At 43.0% G+C, this 22,254-nt stretch overlaps 1 protein-coding gene across 2 annotated transcripts in view; it reads right to left on the bottom strand.

The window, feature by feature from the left end:
- Positions 1–20,994, bottom strand: part of LOC106581763 (integrin alpha-6) — a 35,193-nt gene extending 14,199 nt beyond the window's left edge. For both annotated transcript variants that reach the window (XM_014164046.2, XM_014164045.2), the window contains exons 1-6: positions 20,695–20,994; positions 2,389–2,516; positions 2,173–2,252; positions 1,753–2,014; positions 982–1,113; positions 265–478 (exon numbers count right to left, since the gene is read on the bottom strand). In XM_014164046.2, coding sequence (XP_014019521.2) covers positions 265–478; positions 982–1,113; positions 1,753–2,014; positions 2,173–2,252; positions 2,389–2,516; positions 20,695–20,876 — 998 coding nt within the window. In that variant the 5' untranslated portion in view covers positions 20,877–20,994. The remainder of the gene's footprint in view (positions 1–264; positions 479–981; positions 1,114–1,752; positions 2,015–2,172; positions 2,253–2,388; positions 2,517–20,694) is intronic.
- Between the last annotated feature and the right edge of the window lie 1,260 nt (positions 20,995–22,254).

Raw genomic sequence — 22,254 nt, 5'->3', positions numbered from 1 at the left:
GTCAGGGCGGTCAGACTCAGCTTGGATAGCAGAGCTCTAATCCCAATGTAATCAAGGTTTGAAATGATTCTGTTTATGCCAAATACTGTATCTGTTTGGGATTCTTGAAGTGAATTTGCAGTGTACAAATTATAACTAAGTTCCGGCCCCCCAACCTTCCGCTCAAGGAAAAATGGGCCCACGGCTGAATGTAATTGGGGGCCCCTGACATAATGTATGGATAAGCCAAAACTGAAAAAGCAGAAGTCAACTTGTGTCACATACCCATCTCCATTCAGGTCGACCACAGCTACATCATATCCAAAAGAAGATGCCAGTCCAGGCCCTTCTAGAATGTACTCTGGGGAGAGTCTTGCGGACGCTTCATTCTCTTTTCTCAACAGGACCACAGCCCCACAGTGATTGGCTCGCGGTGCCCCAGACACAATGGTCAGGCCACGCCCCTTGGTGATGCTATGCCCAGAATCAATGGAAAACCCTGCAACATGACATAAGAGGAATCTAGGTATATATCTTATATCTTATACTATGCATCATTCAGAGCGTTCATCTTTCATGAATAAATGAGTGAATTTGGGATGTAAAGAAAAACACGATGTGAAATATAGTCGTCATGTCATCTTGAAGCAACCAAGAAAACATATGTTGATATACATATAAGTATCCCAGTAAAAACAGCAGTACATTCAAGCATTACGTTGAAATAATTACATGGTAAAAATTCAGATTATAAACCATTCACAAGTTAGTGACCATGTAGATGGAATGGTTAAGAGAGTATGTTTTAGCCACCTCAGAAGTCACAAACCTAAGAAACTATTGGTCGTCACATCCAGACTTTTCTCAGGGCTGACCTGTAGAGAAGACGACTTATACAGAAACTGATCAGCGTTGGCAGCAGACAAACTGGTCATGAACAGGATGCCTAAGCACAGAAAACACATAGTTCCCGCAGTCAAAGTTCAGACCTACTGTACCCACCTAAGTAGCTGTTAGCAGGCACAGGCACCAGGTCAGGATCCAAGATGTTCTCATCTCCAACTTCATAAGGCCCATCATCATAAAATCCCCTTTCCAACAAAGTGTTGTTCTTTTGCTCTACACGTACTATGCCTAGAGTGGTTGAGAGTGAGGGGTGAAGATGTCAACGAAATGGTGCTGGATTAAATATGATCCTCAACAAAACAATATGAAAACTTCAACAATAATGACACAAGCAAAATGTAACTGGGTGAATTTCTTTTTTTACAGGTGAAAATAACATTGTATTGAAAGGCAATCCATGGTCGGACTTCTGAATTAATGAAATGTACCCATTCATTCTCGAAGAATGACTTAGAAATGACTCCTGAGCTTAGTTCAACTGGCGTACCACATCAGAACCCAAAATATAAGCTTGTTCAATGTTTGTAAACAAAGTAAATGTAAACACACACTGTATAGCCTAAAAACATGGTTCAAACTAGAATTGTGAAACCATAGACGGTCAGTCCTTGCATCCATAGCTCTGTCTTTGAATTTGAGGGTGGTTACATTTATCCAGCCCCGTCCCCCGCTTTTTACAGAAACAGTGGTCGGAAGAATGCTTGGTCATCGTTTCAACTGCTGATTGACACTTTAAAGCACAGTTAGGAAACGTCTGATGAAGTATGCTGCAAAGCCTTTCCTTACCTCTAGAGGACATGTGAAGCACAATATACTGCACAGCTCATTCTGCTGAGATTTAAATCTATATATTGTACATCCACCTACCTTTCCAGTTGTAGGCGCCAGGCGCGCCAAACACCACGTAGTGGTAGTCCTTGGTGAACGTGGCAGCCAGACCCTGCTGACAGGAGCCAAACCTCTCATGGCCTCTGGCTCTCCCCTCACAGAACCTCCAGTTCCCTCCATCTTCATCAGAGGATGCATCAATAGTGAGGTCCTGACTCAGGATGTAGCAGCGACCTGTGATGTCGCGGGACTCCTGAGCAGTGTCCACAAACAGACGTCTCTGATAGCGGTGAGCACAGGTCTGCAATGACGAGACAGCGGAATCAGCTTCGCAAGGCTAGGTCCTAAGCCGATGATGCTGTAGATCTGACGCAACGTTCTGCACGGCAGACATACAAAGCACTATGAACCTGGCTAGTAACACAGCAATGCACAGTATTCTCTGACACTGTGACTTACCACAATCTTCCCTCCGGGGCCCTGGCTGTTAACTGTCACCCCCATCCACTGGTTCTCCTTGTTCTCAACTCTCACATCCTCTGTGGGAATTTATGTTGATTCTCGCTTTAGAATGAATTTTACTTGGAGTATATTGTGGTTAATAAAGCAGAATGTTCAACCATATGTTGTGTAAGAAAGAGAAACAGAGAGAAACAGATTTCAGTAACACCTCACCTTCATTGTCAAAATCGATGCGGTCACAGTCATCGGATTCGGTGGTGATGTCACAACTGTACAGGCCACCGGTTATGTTGGCTCTCTGGTTAGCCAGTGCTTTGGCTCTTGGTGCTCCAATCAACAGTCTGCAAAAAAAAAAATAATAAAAAAAATAAAAAATCCAATTACTGTCTCTTTAAGATATTCAAGGTCTATAGATGAATATACTGTGACAATAGCAGATGTCAGAGATGTTTGGTAATCCTATACTGCAGCTGTCATATTCAATCATCCATATTGACCAAAGAGGTCAGTTTAGTAACCCAGAACTGGCCTGGATAACTGGCCTGGACACCATGTCAAACTGGCAAATATAGCACATGTCCACTACTTAATATTCAAACTGCCAGCAATCATAGTACTGTCTCATAGACTTCAAGAAATTGTGAACATGCCATTTGAGATGTACCACAATTAAAGATGGGTTTTTTTTGTATTTCATCTGGCTGTCAGTTAATGTCCTCAGAATAATTATTTTGGGGAACTTCTCATGATCTGTCTCTGTAGTACAGTAGTCTACTGTGCTGTACAATTAGCACAAGGCAGAGAAACAGTATGATCTAATTTGGAGCATATTCAATCATATGATTGTCCTGTACAACATTAGTTCACTGACCACAACATATCCAAATCACCCGGAGTGCCTAAGAGAATCTTAACAACCGCAAGTGACAATATCCTGCATGAATACGTTTTAGGGTTGAATAACTTGTAGAGACATTTTTTTATGCCCTATATTTATGCACAATACTGTGTAAGTGGTCCTGTGTGGCTCAGTTGGTAGAGCATGGTGTTTGCAACACCAGGGTTGTGGGTTCGATTCCCATGGGGGACCAGTACGGAGAATGTAGGAAATGTATGCGTTCACTACTTTAAGTCGCTCTGGATAAGAGCATCTGCTAAATGACTAAAATGTAAATATAAGAGATGTGACTGACTGATATTGCAATTAAATGTAATAGCTTAGGAGGGTTTTTAGGAATTGGCTGTACTTGGCACTTCACTAAATGAAAAAAAGCATCCCTGTTAGGCTAACACTATAAAAGAGGAACAAACAGAACAACCCTAGTGAGAGACAAACACTTCAGCAGGACCTCTCCGGGGCATATTTTCCAGCCTGAACAGTGAGTGAGAGCCACAGCCACATACTAAGGAACACTGAAAACATGATCGGATGAGTCAATGAGAATGGCTAACATTACCTCCCACCATTAGCTCTGACAAATTGAAAACCCTAGTCATTGGCGACACCCTTACCCGCAGTATTAGACTTCAAAATAATAAGTAACACTGTTTACCAGGAGGCAGGGCTACCGACGTTAAGGCTACGCTGAAGATGGTGCAGGCTAAGGCTAAAATTGGCGAGTGTAGAGAGTATAGGAATTTTGTTATCCACGTCGGCACCAACTATGTTCGGATGAAACAGTCAGAGGTCACCAAGCGCAACATAGCTTCAGCGTGTAAATCAGCTAGAAAGATGTGTCGGCATCGAGTAACTGTCTCTGGCCCCCTCCCAGTTAGGGGGAGTGATGAGCTCTACAGCAAAGTCTCACAACTCAATCGCTGGTTGAAAACAGTTTTCTGACCCTCCCAAAAGATATCATTTGTAGATAATTGGCCCTCTTTCTGGGATTCACCCACAAACAGGACCAAGCCTGGCCTGCTGAGGAGTGACGCACTCCATCCTAGCTGGAGGGGTGCTCTCATCTTATCTGTGAACATAGACAGGGCTCTAACTCCCCTAGCTCCACAATGAGATAGGGTGCAGGCCAGGCAGCAGGCTGTTAGCCAGCCTGTCAGCTTTGTGGAGTCTGCGACTAGCACAGTCAGTGTAGTCAGCTCAGCTATCCCCATTGAGACGGGAGCTGTGCCTCGATCTAGGTTGGGCAAAACTAAACATGGCGGTGTTCGCCATAGCAATCTCACTGGAATAAAGACCTCCTCCATTCCTGTCATTATTGAAAGAGATTTTGATATCTCACATCTCAAAATAGGGCTACTTAATGTTAGATCCGTCACTTCCAAGGCAGTAAACTAATCACTGATCATAATCTTGATGCGATTGGCCTGACTGAAACATGGCTTAAGCCTGATGAATTTACTGTGTTAAATGAGGCCTCTCCTCCTGGTTACACTAGTGACCATATCCCCCGCACATCCCGCAAAGGCGGGGGTGTTGCTAACATTTATGATACCAAATTTCAATTTACAAAAACAAAAATTACTGTGTTTTCGTATTTTAAGCTTCTAGTCATGAAATCTATGCAGCCTACTCAATCACTTTTTATAGCCACTGTTTACAGGCCTCCTGGGCCATATACAGCGTTCCTCACCGAGTTCCCTGAATTCCTATCGGACCTTGTAGTCATGGCAGATAATATTCTCATTTTTAAATTTAATATTCACATGGAGAAGTCCACAGACCCACTCCAAAAGGCTTTCGGATCCATCATCGACAGTGGGTTTTTTCCAACATGTCTCCGGACCTACTCACTGCCACTGTCACACTCTGGACCTAGTTCTGTCCCGCGGAATAAATATTGTGGATCTTAATGTTTTTCCTCATAATCCTGGACTATCGGACTACCATTTTATTACGTTTGCGATCGCAAAAAATAATCTGCTCAACCAAGGATCAAAAGCCATGCTATAAATTCTCCGACAACCCAAAGTTTCCTAGATGCCCTTCCAGACTCCCTCCACCTACCCAAAGCTGTCAGAGTACAAACAATCGGTTAACCACCTAACTGAGGAACTTAATTTAACAACATTTGTCATAAGAAACTAGCTCCCTGGTATACAGAAAATACCCAAGCCCTGAAGCAAGCTTCCAGAAAATTGGAACGGAAATGGTAGTACACCAACTGGAAGTCTTCTGACTAGCTTGGAAAGACAGTACCGTGGCAGTATCAAAGAGCCCTCACTGCTGCTCGATCATCCTATTTTTCCAACTTAATTGAGGAGACTAAGAACAATCCAAAATTTGTTTTTGATACTGTCGCAAAGCTAACCAAAAAGCAGCATTCCCCAAGAGAGGATTTCTTTCACTTCAGCAGTGAAAAATTAATGAACCTCTTTGACAAAAAGATCATGATCATTAGAAAGCAAATTACGGACTCCTCTTTAAATCTGCGTATTTCTCCAAAGCTCAGTTGTCCTGAGTCTGCACAACACTGCCAGGACCTAGGATCAAGGGAGACACTCAAGTTTTTTAATACTATATCTCTTGACACATTGATGAAAATAGTCATGGCCTCTAAACCTTCAAGCTGCATACTGGACCCTATTCCAACTAAACTACTCAAAGAGCTGCTTCCTGTGCTTGCCCTCATATGTTGAACATAATAAATGGCTCCCTATCCAACAGATGTGTACCAAACACACTAAAAGTGGCAGTAATAGTCTCTCTTGAAAAGCCAAACCATGACCCATAAAATATAAAAAACTATTGGCCTATATTACATCTTCCATTCCTCTCAAAACCTTTTGAAAAACTGTTGCGCAGCAACTCACTGCCTTTCAGAAGACAAACAATGTATACAAAATGCTTCAGTCTGGTTTTAGACCCCATCATAGCACTGAGACTGCACTCGTGAAGGTGGTAAATTACCTTTCAATGGCGTCAGACCAAGGCTCGGCATCTGTCCTCATGCTCCTAGACTTTAGTGTTGCTTTTGATACCATCGATCACCACATTCTTTTGGAGAGATTGGAAACCCAAATTGGTCTACACGGACAGGTTCTGAACTGGTTTCAGTCTTATCCGTCGGAAAGATATCAGTTTGTCTCTGTGGATGGTTTGTCCAGTGACAAATCAACTGTACATTTCGGTGTTCTTCAAGGTTCCGTTTTAGGACCACTATTGTTTTCACTATATATTTAATCTCTTGGTGATGTCATTTGGAAACATAATGTTAACTTTCACTGCTATGCGGACTATACACAGCTGTACATTTCGATGAAACATGGTGAAGCCCTAAAATTGCCTTTCCTGGAAGCCTGTGTTTCAGACATAAGGAAGTGGATGGCGGCAAATGTTTTACTTTTAAACTCGGACAAAACAGAGATGCTAGTTCTAGGTCCCAAGAAACAAAGAGCTCTTCTGTTGGATCTGACAATTAATCTTCGTCTCAAATAAAACTGAAGGACCTCAGCGTTACTCTGGACCCTGATCTCTCTTTTGATGAACATATCAAGACTGTTTCAAGGACAGCTCTATTCAATCTACGTACCATTGCAAAAATCTGAAACTTTCTGTCCAAAAATGATACAGAAAAATGTATCCATGCTTTTTTCACTTCTAGATTAGACTACTGAAATGCTCTACTATCCGGCTACCTGGATGAAGCACTAAATAAACTTCAAGGTTTTACTGCTAACCTACAAAGCATTGCCTGGGCTTGCTCCCACCTATCTGTCCGATTTGGTACTGCCGTACATACCTACATGTACGCTATGGTCACAAGACGCAAAACAGCTGGAGGCAGGGCTTTCTCCTATAGAGCTCAATTCTTATGGAATGGTCTGCCTAGCCATGTGAGAGAAGTCTTTATTGAAGACTTATCTCTTCAGTAGGTCCTATGATTGAGTGTAGTCTGGCCCAGGGATGTGAAGGTGAATGGAAAGGCACTGGAGCGACGAACCGCCCATGCTGTCTCTGCCTGGCCGGTTCCCCTCTCTCTCCACTGGGATTCTCTGCTTCTGACCCTATTACAGGGGCTGAGTTACTGGCTTACTGGTGCTAGGAGGGGTGCATCACTTGAGTGGGTTGAGTCACTGATGTCATCTTCCTGTCTTGGTTGGCACCTCCCTCGGGTTAGTGCCGTGGGGGAGATCTCGTGGGCTATACTCGGTGTTAGCTCAAATGGTTGAAGATATCCCTCTAGTGGTGTGGAGGCTGTGCTTTGGCAAAGTTGGTGGGGTTATATCCTGCCTGGTTGGCCCTGTCCGGAGGTATAGTCAGATGGGGCCATAGTGTCTCCCAACCCCTCCTGTCTCAGCCTCCAGCAATTATGCTGCAATAGTTTATGTGTCGGGGGGCTAGGGTCAGTCTGTTATATCTGGAGTATTTCTCCTGTCTTATCCGGTGTCCTGTGTGAATTTAAGTGTATGCTCTCTCTCAGTGTATGTTCTCTCTCAGAGGACCTGATCCCTAGGACCATGCCTCTAGACTACCTGGCCTGATGACTCCATGCTGTCCCCAATCCACCTGGTTGTGCTGCTGCTCCAGTTTCAAATGTTCTGCCTGTGGCTATGGAACCCTGACCTGTTCACCGGACGTGCTACCTTGTCCCGAACCTGCTGTTTTCGACTCTCTTGCTCTATCTTCCGTACCTGCTGTCTCTAACTCCGAATGATCAGCTATGAAAAGCTAACTGACATTTACTCCTTAGGTATTCACTTTTTGCACCCTCTACAACCACTGTGATTATTATTATTTGACCCTGCTGGTCATCTATGAACATTTGAACATCTTGGCCATGTACTGTTATAATCTCCACCTGGCACAGCCAGAAGAGGACTGGCCACCCCTCAGAGCCTGGTTCCTCTCTGAGGTTTCTTCCTAGGTTCCTGCCTCTCTAGGGAGTTTTTCCTAGCCACCATGCTTCTACATCTGCATTGCTTGCTGTTTGGGGTTTTAGGCTGGGTTTCTGTATAGAACTTTGTGACATCGGCTGATGTAAAAAGGGCTTTATAAATACATTTGATTCTATTGCATATCTGGGTAACAATATTGCATATTGTGCAGCATGTTTGTTGTGTTACATAGATTAAGTAGTATTGTAATGCTATTAGGGAACTATATTGGGGACATAATTGAGTGATCACTGTCCATACACTACAAGTGATATGTTAAATCGCTAAGGGAGTTACTGGAAAACAGATGCGTATATGGGTGATAGTGGGCCACAGTGCAAATCCATTGAATACGTTGTGGGAATTTCCACAAAGGGGGGCAGGGAATCCTCTCCACCTTCTTCCTCCACTCTGCATGATTCCACAAGCTATTCCGTGAACCACCTATTTCTTCTTTGGATAGGGTCATGGACCTTCATTTACCAAACAAGGCCTCCGAAGAGGAAGCTTGTTGGGAAAGGGGAAGATCGAAGCCCAAATTATGTCCCCTCCCCTCTATCAACAGCCAGTGAAATGCAAATAACAGCTCAGTCAAAACAAAGATGTTAACTACAGTTTCACAGAGCAACTGAGCTGTCAGTTCGAAGTGCAGTTCAAGATATTTGAGGGCTTTCAAAATCACTATTTATTCCAATGTTACTCTTGCACATCACACTCTCACTTAAAGCCTGGGAAAACCAACCCCATAGAGCTGCATTAGAGTGGGAAACAACACACAGGGATTTGTATCTGCATGTAAAGGTTCTCAGCAGTGCTCTCCATTGATACAGTTGAAGTCGGAAGTTTACATACACTTAGGTTGGAGTCATTAAAACTCGTTTTTCAGCCATTCCACAAATGTCTTGTTAACAAACTAGAGTTTTGGCAAGTCAGTTAGGACACCTACTTTATGCATGACACAAGTAATTTTACCAACAATTGTTTACAGATTATTTCACTTATAATTCACTGTATCACAATTCCAGTGGGTCAGATGTTTACATACAGTAAGTTGACTGTGCCTTTAAACAGCTTAGAAAATTCCAGAAAATGATGTCATGGCTTTAGAAGTTTCTGTTAGGCTAATTGAACTCATTTGAGTCAATTGGACGTGTATCCATGGATGTATTTCAAGGCCTACCTTCAAACTCAGTGCCTCTTTGCTTGACATCATGGGAAAATCAAAAGAAATCAACCATGACCTAAGATAAAAAAAATTGTAGACCTCCACAAGTCTGGTTCATCCTTGGAAGCAATTTCCGAATGCCTGAAGGTACCACGTTCATGTGTACAAAAATAGTACGCAAGTATAATCACCATGGGACCACGCAGGCGTCATACCACTCAGGAAGGAGACACGTTCTGTCTCCTAGAGATGAACGTACTTCTGTGCGAAAAGTACAAATCAATCCCAGAACAACAGCAAAGGACCTTGTGAAGATGCTGAAGGAAACAGGTACAAAAGTATCTATATCCACAGTAAAACGAGAACTATATCGACATAACCTGAAAGGCCGCTCAGCAAGGAAGAAGTCACTGCTCCAAAACCACTATAAAAAAGCCAGACTACAGTTTGCAACTGTACATGGGGACAAAGATTGTACTTTTTGGAGAAATGTCCTCTGGTCTGATGAAACAAAAATATAACTTTTGGTCATAATGACCATTGTTATGTTTGGAGGTAAAAGGGGGAGGCTTGCAAGCCGAAGAACACCGTCCCAACCGTGAAGCACGTGGTAGCAGCATCATGTTGTGGGGGTGCTTTGCTGAAGGAGGGACTGGTGCACTTCACAAAATAGATGGCATCATGAGGAAGGAAAATGATGTGGATATATTGAAGCAACATCTCAAGACTTCAGCAAGGAAGTTAAAGCTTGGTCAAAAATGGGTCTTCCAAATGGACAATGACTCCAAGCATACTTCCAAAGTTGTGGCAAAATGGCTTAAGGACAACAAAGTCAAGGTATTGGAGTGGCCATCACAAAGCCCTGACCTCAATTCTATAGAAAATGTGTGGGCAGAACTGAAAAAGCATGTGCGAGCAAGGAGGCCTACAAACCTGACTCAGTTACACCAGCTCTGTCAGGAGGAATGGGCCAAAATGCACCCAACTTATTGTGGGAAGCTTGTTGAAGGCTACCCGAAACGTTTGACCCAAGCTAAACAATTTAAAGGCAATGCTACCAAATACTAATTGAGTGTATGTAAACCTCTGACCTGCTGGGAATGTGATGAAAGAAATAAAAGCTGAAATAAATCACTCTCTCTGCTATAATTCTGACATTTCACATTCTTAAAATAAAGTGGTGATCCTAACTGACCTAAAACAGGGATGTTTTACTAGGATTAAATGTCAGGAATTGTGAAAAACTGAGTTTAAATGTATTTGGCTAAGGTGTATGTAAACTTCTGACTTCAGCTGTAGTTGTACAATTTGGCAAGGCACTGAAGGGTAACATCGGCATTCACACGCAGCACTCCAGCCTTTGCGTACAAAGTCTAGATGACACATGAAAACAAGCTGATCATTTCTGAAGGAGAAAATAAATATATTTTTAAAGTACTTATAGATAAGCACCTTATTCCCCTGTTATAATGATTACCCAACAGCTTCTGATCTAGATAAACTAATAGGGAACAATTAAGCAATTAGACACAAGCAAGGCTGGACTTTGTTAGCTTAGAGTCCACAAGACAAAAAGTCAAAAGTGCTACTGGTAGTTGAGAACTTTGACAGTCATGGAACTTGCCTGACGACTCATCCTGAATTTAATTTCGCTGCTGTATCGATCGCTCGATACATCAGTCTGAACCCGCTATCCTAGAAGTAGTACGTGCTGACGTAAAAATGACGTGAATCATGATTGGTGTAGGCCGGCTCTGGCCCAATGCGTTTCTTGAACCAAACAGAATGGTTTGAATGTGTTCACATTCTAGAAGTCCTCGGGGAGGAAGCAAATCCAGACTCGTCGTGGAGAAGGAACGTTAGTGCGTGTGGTGTTTGACCGGAGCGATGTGGATGGGTAGCCAGGCAAAAGACGGAACTGCCAACAAGTTACACTTAGGGGAAAGGAGACTCATTTTCCAAGTACAACAAGATTTGAAAAGGTTCAACGCATCGGAAATTAACTTTTTAGGACACATTATCAAAAATAACATTGCAAATCTACTGCCCTCTGTTCCTCTAAAACATAAACCCCCAGGTTATAGCATCAAGTTAGCTGAGCTACTAAGTACATGGAGAGCCATCATATTCCTATCCATGTCAAGAAGTTTAAGACAGTAGGATTGGTTACAGACTAGGGCTAGGAGGGGTGGCAATATTTGCGGTGTGTCCTTAAAAACAAGCAGAAAAGTGACAATTTCATGCAGCGCTAACGGGATGTTTTAAGACCCACAAAAATCAGTAACGTAGTTGTTAATGGCAGGGATTTTGAGAGCAGAAGTGCAGCCTATCCAGTCATGACACACAGTGCCCATGGAATGAGAGGTGTGCCTTTTGTGGATTTGAATCTCGTATTTAGAAATATTTAAAAAAACAATTGGTTTCCCCCCATTTCATTTCATTTGATTCAAAACCAACCATAGCCTACCCTCCCCTTAATCATGGCTGGTTTAGCAGCATAGCATATAGTGTGTCTTTTGATTTTGACCATTAGCCAAAAGAAGCCTCTGAATAAAGGGGTTTTAAAATGTTCTACTGAGAATGCTTTAAATATTTTGGAGGTTTTTGCCCGCATGCTTTTTTATTACTCATAATTCACATCCCTGCATTTGCTTGTTCACGTAGGCTATCCACCCCCCTTTTGGAAGAGCACTCCTCATCCGATACCAAAGACACACTCCTCAAATACTATTCAGTCCTCCTATAATTTTTGGGAGAATCTGCCACACACATAGGCAACGATAATTGACAGGAGCCTAGTATTAAGTACAGACATGCAAATGTTATGTGTAAAGACATGTAATGCAATGCTACTGGCGGCAGAGAAGTCATGCGCAGGAGAGCGGAAACTGATTTACAACGGTTGTGTTTAATAACCATAAACCACCGTCAACAGAATAATACAATAAATGGGTCAAACAAAACCCGTTAAATACACATGTAATTGATGGAATTGGTACCAGGTGTGATGGAAGACAAGACAAAACCAATGGAAAATAAAAGTGGATCGGCGATGGCTAGAAGGTCGGTGACGTCGACCGCCGAACGCCGCCCAAACAAGGAGAGGGACCAACTTCGGCGGAAGTCGTGACAAGACATTTAAGGCTGTGTGTGCACACAATGCCATGAAACGAGAGAAGTGATTTATGATTTCATGCTTCTGACTCGATCCTACTTAGAAATATTGTTGTTGGTTGTTTTTCGTATAATTTGATTAAAAACCAAACTTCCATGGCTTCGAATGCAATGCAATTTTGTCTGTTATTTCTGCAGAAGTGCAAATACAGTATGATCTGTAAGATGGTTCTATGATGTTTATAAAACATGATTTTAGAAACAAAGTTTGGATGTGCGTAAAACCATCCATAGTCTAAGTTGCCTCGTCTGGTTTATACGCCCACAGGGAGCAGTTATGGTGCCTGTAACTGTATCTAGACATCGCCTATTTAAAACAAGTTGCTAGGTCATTTTTTTTTTTTTTGTCTTTTTAGGCCTTATCAATAGCCTAGTGAATTTAATCTTGCTTATTGACTACGTTTGGCATGTCCATATTCAGACTGCAATTTACAGTAAGGTGTAACGGTTGTCGTACGTAGTGGACCAAGGCGCAGCGGGTCAAGTGCTCATAATGACTTTTATTGAACACAAACAAAACAAGAAAAACGATCGAACAGGATTGCAGGCTACATATACAGCTATGCAAACAACAACTTCCCACAAAGGGACAGGCAAAACAGGGCTACCTAAGTATGACTCTCAATCAGCAACAACGATGTACAGCTGTTCCTGATTGAGAGCCATACCAGGCCAACACAAAGAAATACACAACATAGAAAACCATAGAAATACAAAACAAGAACATTACCCAAAAACCCCGGAACACATAAATCAAACACCCCTCTTACATAAATACATATCCCATAAACCCCGAACCACATAAAACAAATACCCCCTGCCACGTCCTGACCAAACTACAATAACCAATAACCCCTTATACTGGTCAGGACGTGACATAAGGCTAGCCCCTATATCAGTGCGAATGCTATACTGTAGCCTATGTTTAACAATGTATTTCCATACTGAACCAATGCAATTAGAAGACTGTGGACTGCAAACATGTTCAACATATTTAGCAAATATGGGGCAGGCTATTTAACGAAGTAGGCTTATAAGGGACTAACTTTCAAATTGGAGTTGATGACAAAGCAATACATAAAATACCGTAAATACACAACATGAAGCAACCACATATTTAGCCATGGAGCACATTCTGATTGGCTAGTGAGGGGCCAAGCCTTCACACACACCCACAAGTTGTTTATTCTCCAAAACCCAGCCCTTTCACGGCATTGCCAGCTACTACGCCCATAATTCCGATTGTGAAAATAGTTCAAATATTTCTGACACACCCCTGAACCTATAACGCTACCACCAGCGCAACGATTTACAATTGCGTTAGGCCTGTTAAAATAGAGCCCAACGTGTAAATGAATAGTGGTGGCCAAACTGTGGTTGTATCCTGTGACCTTGCTGACCTTTTCCCCCAAATGGTGTGTGATGCTGACCCTACAGCTGTGCACTCAAAGTCCCCAGAACCACTGCAGCTGTTCTAACTGTGTCTGTTTACCTACACCAACACTTGGCACTGGCTTGTTACACCAGCCAGGCCATAACAACATTTGGCAAAAGTGTGTGGTTTTTCAAACCACCAGGGTCTGAGCTCCTCTATCACTGCTAATAAATCAGTGTCTCAGTCTTTACCCAGTAGATTATAACCTGCCTTTGAGCTTTACTGGGACACAGCCAACTGCCAGGCTCCTGAGAAATTCCAAGCTTCTGTTTTTCCATCAAAGATCATTAAATGTAAACCTCCTGTGCTAGTTCCAGGCCCTGGGTCTCCTGCCCTGCTAGGCCCCGAGTTGGCGGTCACCCTAGGTCTGCAGTCCCTGCTCCTAGCCAGTTCGCAGCCCCCAGCCTCAGCCGGTGCCCAGCCACCTGTCCTAGAGCTAAGCTCCCAGTTCCCTGCTCATCTAGGCTTGCAGTCCTCTGTCTTAGTAGTAGGCCCTGAGTTTCCTGCCCGGCTAGGCCCTCAGCCTCCTGACCTGGGGGAACCACTGTTCACTGACCCAGGGGCCTGCTGTCTCCAGTTCTGGGAGGCCGCCCCACCTCCTGCACTGGAAGACCCTTGGCCCTCACACCTGGGAAATCACCTGACCTCATCTCTGCGGCCCAGCCTGCCCCTGCCTTCGGATCTCTGATGAGCCTCGCCCAGAGGTCTCCACCTGCTCCACCATGGGAGCCATCATCTTCAGCAGTAGGGAGAAGTCTAACTCAGTGCCCAGGAATGAGCCCCAGCGACCTTCAACCAGCTGAGCTAGAGGATCTTCCACCACCCCCGTGGCATCCCATGGGATGGCCAGACACTGTTCCTGCGACATTGTGCAACCTCCTCGTGGGGTGGCCCCTACGCCCTTACGTGCCCCAAAGCCAGCACCCTCCTGGGCCCCATGGTCCTCTAAAGTGACACTTGCTATCAGCTGCCCCTCTAGTTTGGCCAGATGCACAGTAGGACTGGACCCCACTTTGTCTGGTCCCTTAGCTGCTCTGACCCTCTGCCCTGCCTGTCCTGCTGGATAGGACAAGGCACTTAAAGACTATGCCCCACATTGAGGCATTTCCGAAGTTGTTTGGATTTCCGTAAGAAATCCAGGGGCGGCTGTAAAAAAGGCCATTCCTTTCAGCCAATCAGCAGATTTGAATGGCCATTTGGACTCTGGCTCCGCCCACTGTAGCTCAGTGTTTTTTAGTCTTCGACAGAAGATGCAAGTCTGGCTGGCGACCAAGTTTTCAGTGTTTATTTTAGAAGTGGTGTGTGCATCCACAATGTAAGTTGGGGCTTTATATTGTTGGGGATTGTTTATGATGATTACTGCATGCTACTGAAACCTGAATAATGTTGGTTATCTTGTTACATCTATAACATAGTTGTTCTGTAGCCAGTTGGTATCATTGTTTACCTATTTAACTAATACATATCGTCAGTACAGAATTGCCATTTAATATGACTTTTGCATGGTTGTATTTACACTACATGACCAAAAGTATTTGGACACCTGCTCGTTGAACATCTCATTCCAAAATCATGGGCATTAATATGGAGTTGGTCCCCCTCTTGTTGCTATAATAGCCTCCATTCTTCTGGGAAGCCTTTCCACTAGATGTTGGAACATTGCTGCGGGGACTTGCTTCCATTCAACCACAAGAGCATTAGTGAGGTCACGCACTGATGTTGGGCGATTAGGCCTGGCTCGCAGTCAGGGTTCCAATTCATCCCAAAGGTGTTCGATGGGGTTGAGGTCAGGGCTCTGTGCAGATCAGTCAAGTTCTTCCACACCGATCTTGACAAACCATTTCTGTATGGACCTCACTTTGTGCACGGGGGCATTGTCATGCTGAAACAGGAAAGGGCCTTTCCCAAACTGTTGCCACAAAGTTGGAAGCACAGAATCGTCTCGAATGTCATTGCATGCTGTAGCATTAAGATTTCCCTTCACTGGAGCGAAGGGGCCTAGCCCGAACCATGAAAAACAGCCCCAGACATTATTCCTCCTCCACCAAACTTACACTATGCATTCGGGCAGGTAGCGTTCTCCTGGCATCCGCCAAACCCAGATTCATCAGCCGGACTACCAGATGGTGAAGCGTGATTTATCACTCCAGAGTGTGTTTCCACTGCTCCAGAGTCCAATGGCGGCGAGCTTTACACCACTCCAGCTGGCGCTTGGCATTGATGATCTTAGGCTTGTGTGTGGCTGCTCGGCCATGGAAATCCATTTCATTAAGCTCCTGATGAACAGTAGTTATTGTGCTGATGTTGCTTCCAGAGGCAGTTTGGAACTCGGTAGTGAGTGTTGCAGCCAGGACAGACAATTTTTACACGCTACGTGCTTCAGCACTCTGCAGTCCCATTCTGTGAGCTTATGTGGCCTACCACTTCACGGCTGAGCCGTTGTTGCTCCTAGACATTTCCACTTCACAATAACAGCACTTACAGTTGACCAGGGCAGCTCTAGCAGGGCAGAAATTGTACTTACTGACTTGTTGGAAAGGTGACATCATATGACGGTGCCACGTTGTAAGGCCATTCTACTGCCAATGTTTGTCTATGAAGATTGCATGGATGTGTGCTCGATTTTATTCAGCTGACAGCAATGAGTGTGGCTGAACTAGTCGAATGCACTAATTTGAATGGGTGTCCACATACTCATAATAATACACTATACATACAAAAGTATGTTGTGCATGTTACTATTACTGGAAGATAATGTGTTATATGCCAGATAAAGTTAGTAGAAGACTCTAAACGGCCTGGTGCACTCTGCATGCACACTTGATTTATGGCCTATCAGATAAGATCTCGAGCTGACTAGAGAGAGAGGGCCATCAATTCTGACTGGCAGCAGTAATTAGCCCTCTCTCTCTGCCAAGATGTTGACATCTCATCTTTAGTGGTGTGAATTGGTGTCTGCAATGATAATGATAGGCTATGTAGTCTACAGTCAGTAACGGTGTGTGGGTAAAATCACTTGGGAAGCCAAGCCCCCCAAAAAAGCAATTTTTCAACCTGTTGTGATAATTGCGTTGTTTGCTCTATAACCTGCTAGTTCATAAGCCTTGCGACCGTGATATACTGTATAGGTCTAAGGCAGAGACAATAAGAAGAATAAATTCAACCACATCTTTGTTTCATCACAAAACCAGAGAGCAACCTCTGTCCGGTGAAGTCTGTCCAGTGAAGTCAAAATAAAATAAAATTGTATTTGTCACATGCGGCAAATATGCAGTTTTAAGAAAATATGTACTAAATAAACTAAAGTTAAAAAAATAAGTACAAAAATAAGTAACAATAATGAGGCTATATACAGGGGGTACTGGTACCGAGTCAATGTGCGGGGGTACAGGTTAGTCGAGGTAATTTGAACATGTAGGTAGGGGTAAAGTGACTATGCATAGATAATAAACAGCGAGTAGCAGCAGTGTACAAAACAAAGGGAGGGTGTCAATGCAAAGTCTGGATGGTTATTTGATCAATTGTTCAGCAGTCTTACGGCTTGGGGGTAGAAGCTGTTAAGGAGCCTTTTGGACCTAGACTTGGCGCTCCGGTACTGTTTCCGTGCAGTAGCAGAGGGAACAGTCTATGCCTTAGGTGACTGGAGTCGGACATTTTTGGGGGACTTCCTCTGACACTGCCTAGTATATAGGTCCTGGATGGCAGGAAGCTTTGCCCTAGTGATGTACAGGGCTGTACGCACTACCCTCTGTAGCGAGTTACGTTTGGAATGCCGAGCAGTTTCAATACCAGGTGATGATGCAACCGGTCAGAATGCTCTCGATGGTGCAGCTGTATAATTTTTTGAGGATCTGGGGACCCATGCCAAATCTTTTCAGTCTCCTGAGGGGGGAAAGGCGTTGTCGTGGTCTCTTAATGATTTTCTTGGTGTGTTTGGACCATGATAGTTTGTTTGATGGTGAAAGCATATTGCATGTAACAAACATGACCTACAGCATGGTCAAGCAAGTTAATGTTTCCAACATTTTAGAACCACGGAGGGTTACCGGATGTCGCAAAGAAAACAGGAGCTGCCTACACTATTCCAGCACCATTTCAACATCATCAAATCACCTCTGCTTAGTCTAATACAGTGACAACTAAAAGATTCCAAAAACAATTTAGTCCAATCAACTTAAGCTAAATATGATGTGGCTGTCCATGGTTCTGATGTGTGTGTGTGTGTATTTGTGCAAGTAGAAAAAAACATGTTGACTCACTCTACTTGTGGAGAAAAGCCAACGCCATCCTCCTCTCTTTCATGTTGACGAAATGGTCTATGACTCTGTCATACAGTACACTCTTTTAGTTTTTGTTGTCCTAGGCTACCTGGCTAAAATGCTTGCTCGCTAGCCTAACTTCCTATCATGGGCAATGTTAGCTAGTTAACATTAGCCTTCTACATTAGCCTTCTACATCTAGCTACATATTGAACTTCCATCATCTCAGTCCAGGGGCACTATAAATGTATAAATGTATGGTTGGATCGCCGTTATAATCATTGGCCAGTAAGGAGAATTAAGTAAAAGCACAAGTCCAAATCCCTATCTCCATCCATAGCTAATTTAGGAACGGGCCAATCTTAGCAAGCTAGCTAGCCACCAGAGGACAACAACACAAGGGCCAGATGTATACAGAACGGTGCATTTATGATGTGTGTGTGCACACAACTCTGTGGTGGTGACCAAGAGCCAATAAAACTCTGAATATGGACACATCTGCCTGGTTTTTGCCGGACCGCCTGTAGTGGGCAGACCTAAGTCAATCAGCACATAGCGGGTAAGGGCTCAGAAGTCGACTGCTCAGATGTGCTCCAGCTAGCCATTTTTTTCAATAGTAAATACCTCTTACCTACAGGGTGCTGGATGAACTTAGACTTGATGGATTGTTAATTATCTAATATATGCAATGATTGGGCTGCCATGTTTTTAAAATGGTGCACAATGCACTGTACTTACACAGATGTTTGACAGTTAAAATCCCAGTGGGTTCTGTCTGGACCACTGCCCTTAGCACTCCTGTTCTAAACCAATAACTAACCTTGACTCATGTACCACGTAGCCACTCTCACAGTTAGGAAAACAAAAAGGTCACAGATCATTGCTCTTTTCACAGGAATAAATCTCAACTATCAAAGAACGGACCATAGCGTCATAGTGAAAACCATGGTCACACCACTGAAGATGTCAGAGTTGTTATTTAGTAGAATGACAACCGTTTGTTTTATAGACCAGGGTTTATAACCATGTTATGAACTCATTCAATAAGTGCACAAGGCTGGAGTCATTGGTGAAAGGAAATATTGACAGTAAGAACCCCATACAAAGTACACTGAACAAAAATATAAACGCAACATGTAAAGTGTTGGTCGCAGAAAGATCCCAGAAATGTTCCATGTGCACTAAAAGCTTATTTCTCTGAAATGTTGTGCACACATTTGTTTACATCCCTGTTAGTGAGTATTTCTCCTATTGCCAAGATAATCCATCCACCTGGCAGGTGTGGCATATCAAGAAGCTGATTAAACAGCATGATCATTACACAGGTGCACCTTGTGCTGGGGAAAGAAAAGGCCAAATGTACAGTTTTGTCACACAACACAATGCCACAGATGTCTCAAGTTTGAGGGAGTGTGCAATTGGCTGGCTAACTGCAGGAATGTCCACCAGAGCTATTGCAAGAGAATGTAATGTTAATTTATCTACCATAAGCCGCCTCCACCATTGTTTTAAAGAATTTGGCAGTACATCCAACCGGCCTCACAACCGCAGACCACGTGTATGGCGTTGTGTAGGTGAACGGTTTGCTGATGTCAACGTTGTGAACATAGTGCCCCATGGTGGCGGTGGGGTTATGATGTGGGCAGGCATAAACTACGGACAATGAACACAATTGCATTTTATCGATGGCAATTTGAATGCCCAAAAATACTGTGATGAGATATTGAGGCCCATTGCGAGGCCCACTTTTTTCAAGGTATCTGTGACAAACAGATGCATATCTGTGTTCCCAGTCATGTGAAATCCATAGATTAGGGCCTAATGAATTTATTTCAATTGACTGATTTCCTCACATGAACTGTAACTCAGAAAATCTTTTAAATTGTTGCATGTTGCGTTTATATTTTTGTTCAGTATAATACTGTTTGATCACTTGACACTGCCAAAAGGCTTCTGAAATGATAACAGTAATATTATACTTTTTAAATAACAGCTAGGCATGCATTACAGTGTCCAATACTGTGAAAATGGGTTTGATAGATATCATTTGAGTAGTCACTTGTTACTGGGGATTTAGAGTCACTTTCTTTTGAACAAATTCAATTAACATGCAAGATTTCTCGAGTGACAAAGCTTGTTACCTCTGGTTTGCCATTGTTAACTTGTAGCAAGGTCTCTGTCAAAGGGCATTCTTAATAAAACCACACGCTCTACTGAATATAAATCCTCACTGTGCTCTTACTACAGCGCATTCAACATGTAGGTCTACAAAACATTGGGAGTAAAAATCTTCTAAATTCCTTAACGTAATTTCTACAAGTATTTAAAATCCGACAACGAATCTGTCATTATTTCCATGTAGGAAAAGCAATGGGTAATTTATCTACATAATGAAACAATTGCGAAAAGTTGCTTTTAAATTAGGAAAAGTTTAACAAAACGTATTAGTTTAACATTTACATATTCACCTCCGTCGACAAGAAAACGGTCCCATAAGAATTTGGCCAATGAACCTGCTACGAGTGATGAATGGTCCAACTATGCGTAAAGTGGAGACGTAAAATAAGTAGCTAACCAACCCATAATAAGTGCAATAAATGCAACAGAACTCATACAGTAACAACAACACAAACAAACAAAACAACAAATCTTACATTGTCTTATCTGAAGGATTAAGTTGCCGGTGCATGGCTAGAGAGAATCCAAATAAACTGCCCGGTTCTCCGTCTTTCCTCAGGACATTCAATGTATCCAGGTTGAAGCCTAATATATGGGTCCATTCTAGCAAACAAATAAGTGCCACATGAATTGGAAAATATCTTCTCGGGAGCAGCATTGCGTTAGGACCTAAGGGTACCACTATAGTTCAATGCTGTGCTGGTTGTTCCACTACCCCTCGCTCAGGATTCGCTGCTGAATTCCATGACCTGCTGAATGCTTCTGTTGTTATCCCGGGTTTACGGATTAGTAATCGTGCACTACAGCGCTCCTCCTCTGCTCCCTCCACCCTTTACGTCACCGCACAAATCCCTAACAGTTTTCTAACTTTGGGGTTTGATTTTACCTCCAGTCCCTGCCCATTCAGTTGACCTCATTCATTCCAATTCACATTAGAGGTAACATTTTATAAAATATACATGGTGTCACATGGTGTCATCTAGCTAATAATGTACGAGTGGCCAGGGCTTTTAGTCTTTGCCGACAGTAAATGTAATGGTTGGACGGGATGGACAGTAGGTCAAATGTGAAGCTAATCAATTGGACAAATGAACCTCCCAAATCCAGGTGGACAAAGAGATAGGTAGGATTGGCACTGACTGGACACTCTGCCTTCAAGCCTTTTGAGTTCATTAAGCTGCAAGGAATGGAGCCTCTCAAATTCAAGCTCCGTAAGAAAACATGGAGAGTCAGGGAATGTCTTGTGTCACACTAGTTTGCCAAGTTAAAAAAAAAGCTTCTTAAAACAAGGACTATTTTTTGAAAGACAATGGTCAATTTGATAGGCTCCTTAATCATTCATCCAAAAAAAGAATGGCTTCTGAAATATGTATGACCATTCTGACTAATAACACTTGGTGGACACACTGTTCATGAATTAGCCATGATTCCTAAATGTGGTCTCTGCGTTTACGTCACAATTGTGGGAAGGTCTTCAAGAAATGGCATCCTCCTCTCCCAAGCTCCTTGGAACATCCCTTTACAGGAAGAACCCAGCCCATGTGCCAGTCATGCCCTGCTATCTTCTCAAGACATATTGGGAACGAAAAAAAAATGGATGAGCCACTCAGAGCCACTGTAAGACAGTGCTGAGAACACATTTAACTCTTAACTGTCTGTCAAGGCAGCCAAGTTTCATGTTTTGTGTGTCATGTCACATGCACAAGTATAGTGAAATGCATCTCTTGCAATCTCTAAACCCAACAATGCAATGATCAATATTAATGTAGTACTAAAAATAACATAAGTTAGAACAAAAACACATGAGAAATAAAGCTACACTGAACAAAAAATATAAACGCAAAATGTAAAGTGTTGGTCCCATGTTTCATGAGCTCAAATATAAGACTCCAGAAATGTTCCATACGCACAGCTTATTTCTCTCAAATCTTTTGCACAAATTTGTTTACATACCTGCTAGTGAGCATTTCTCCTTTGCCAACGTAACCCATCCACCTGACAAGTGTGGCATTGCACAGGTGCACCTTGTGCTGGAG

Source organism: Salmo salar, chromosome ssa21 (genome assembly GCF_905237065.1).
Source record: "Salmo salar chromosome ssa21, Ssal_v3.1, whole genome shotgun sequence".
NCBI classification, from domain to species: Eukaryota; Metazoa; Chordata; class Actinopteri; order Salmoniformes; family Salmonidae; genus Salmo; species Salmo salar.
This window is presented reverse-complemented; position numbering and strand designations above follow the sequence as displayed.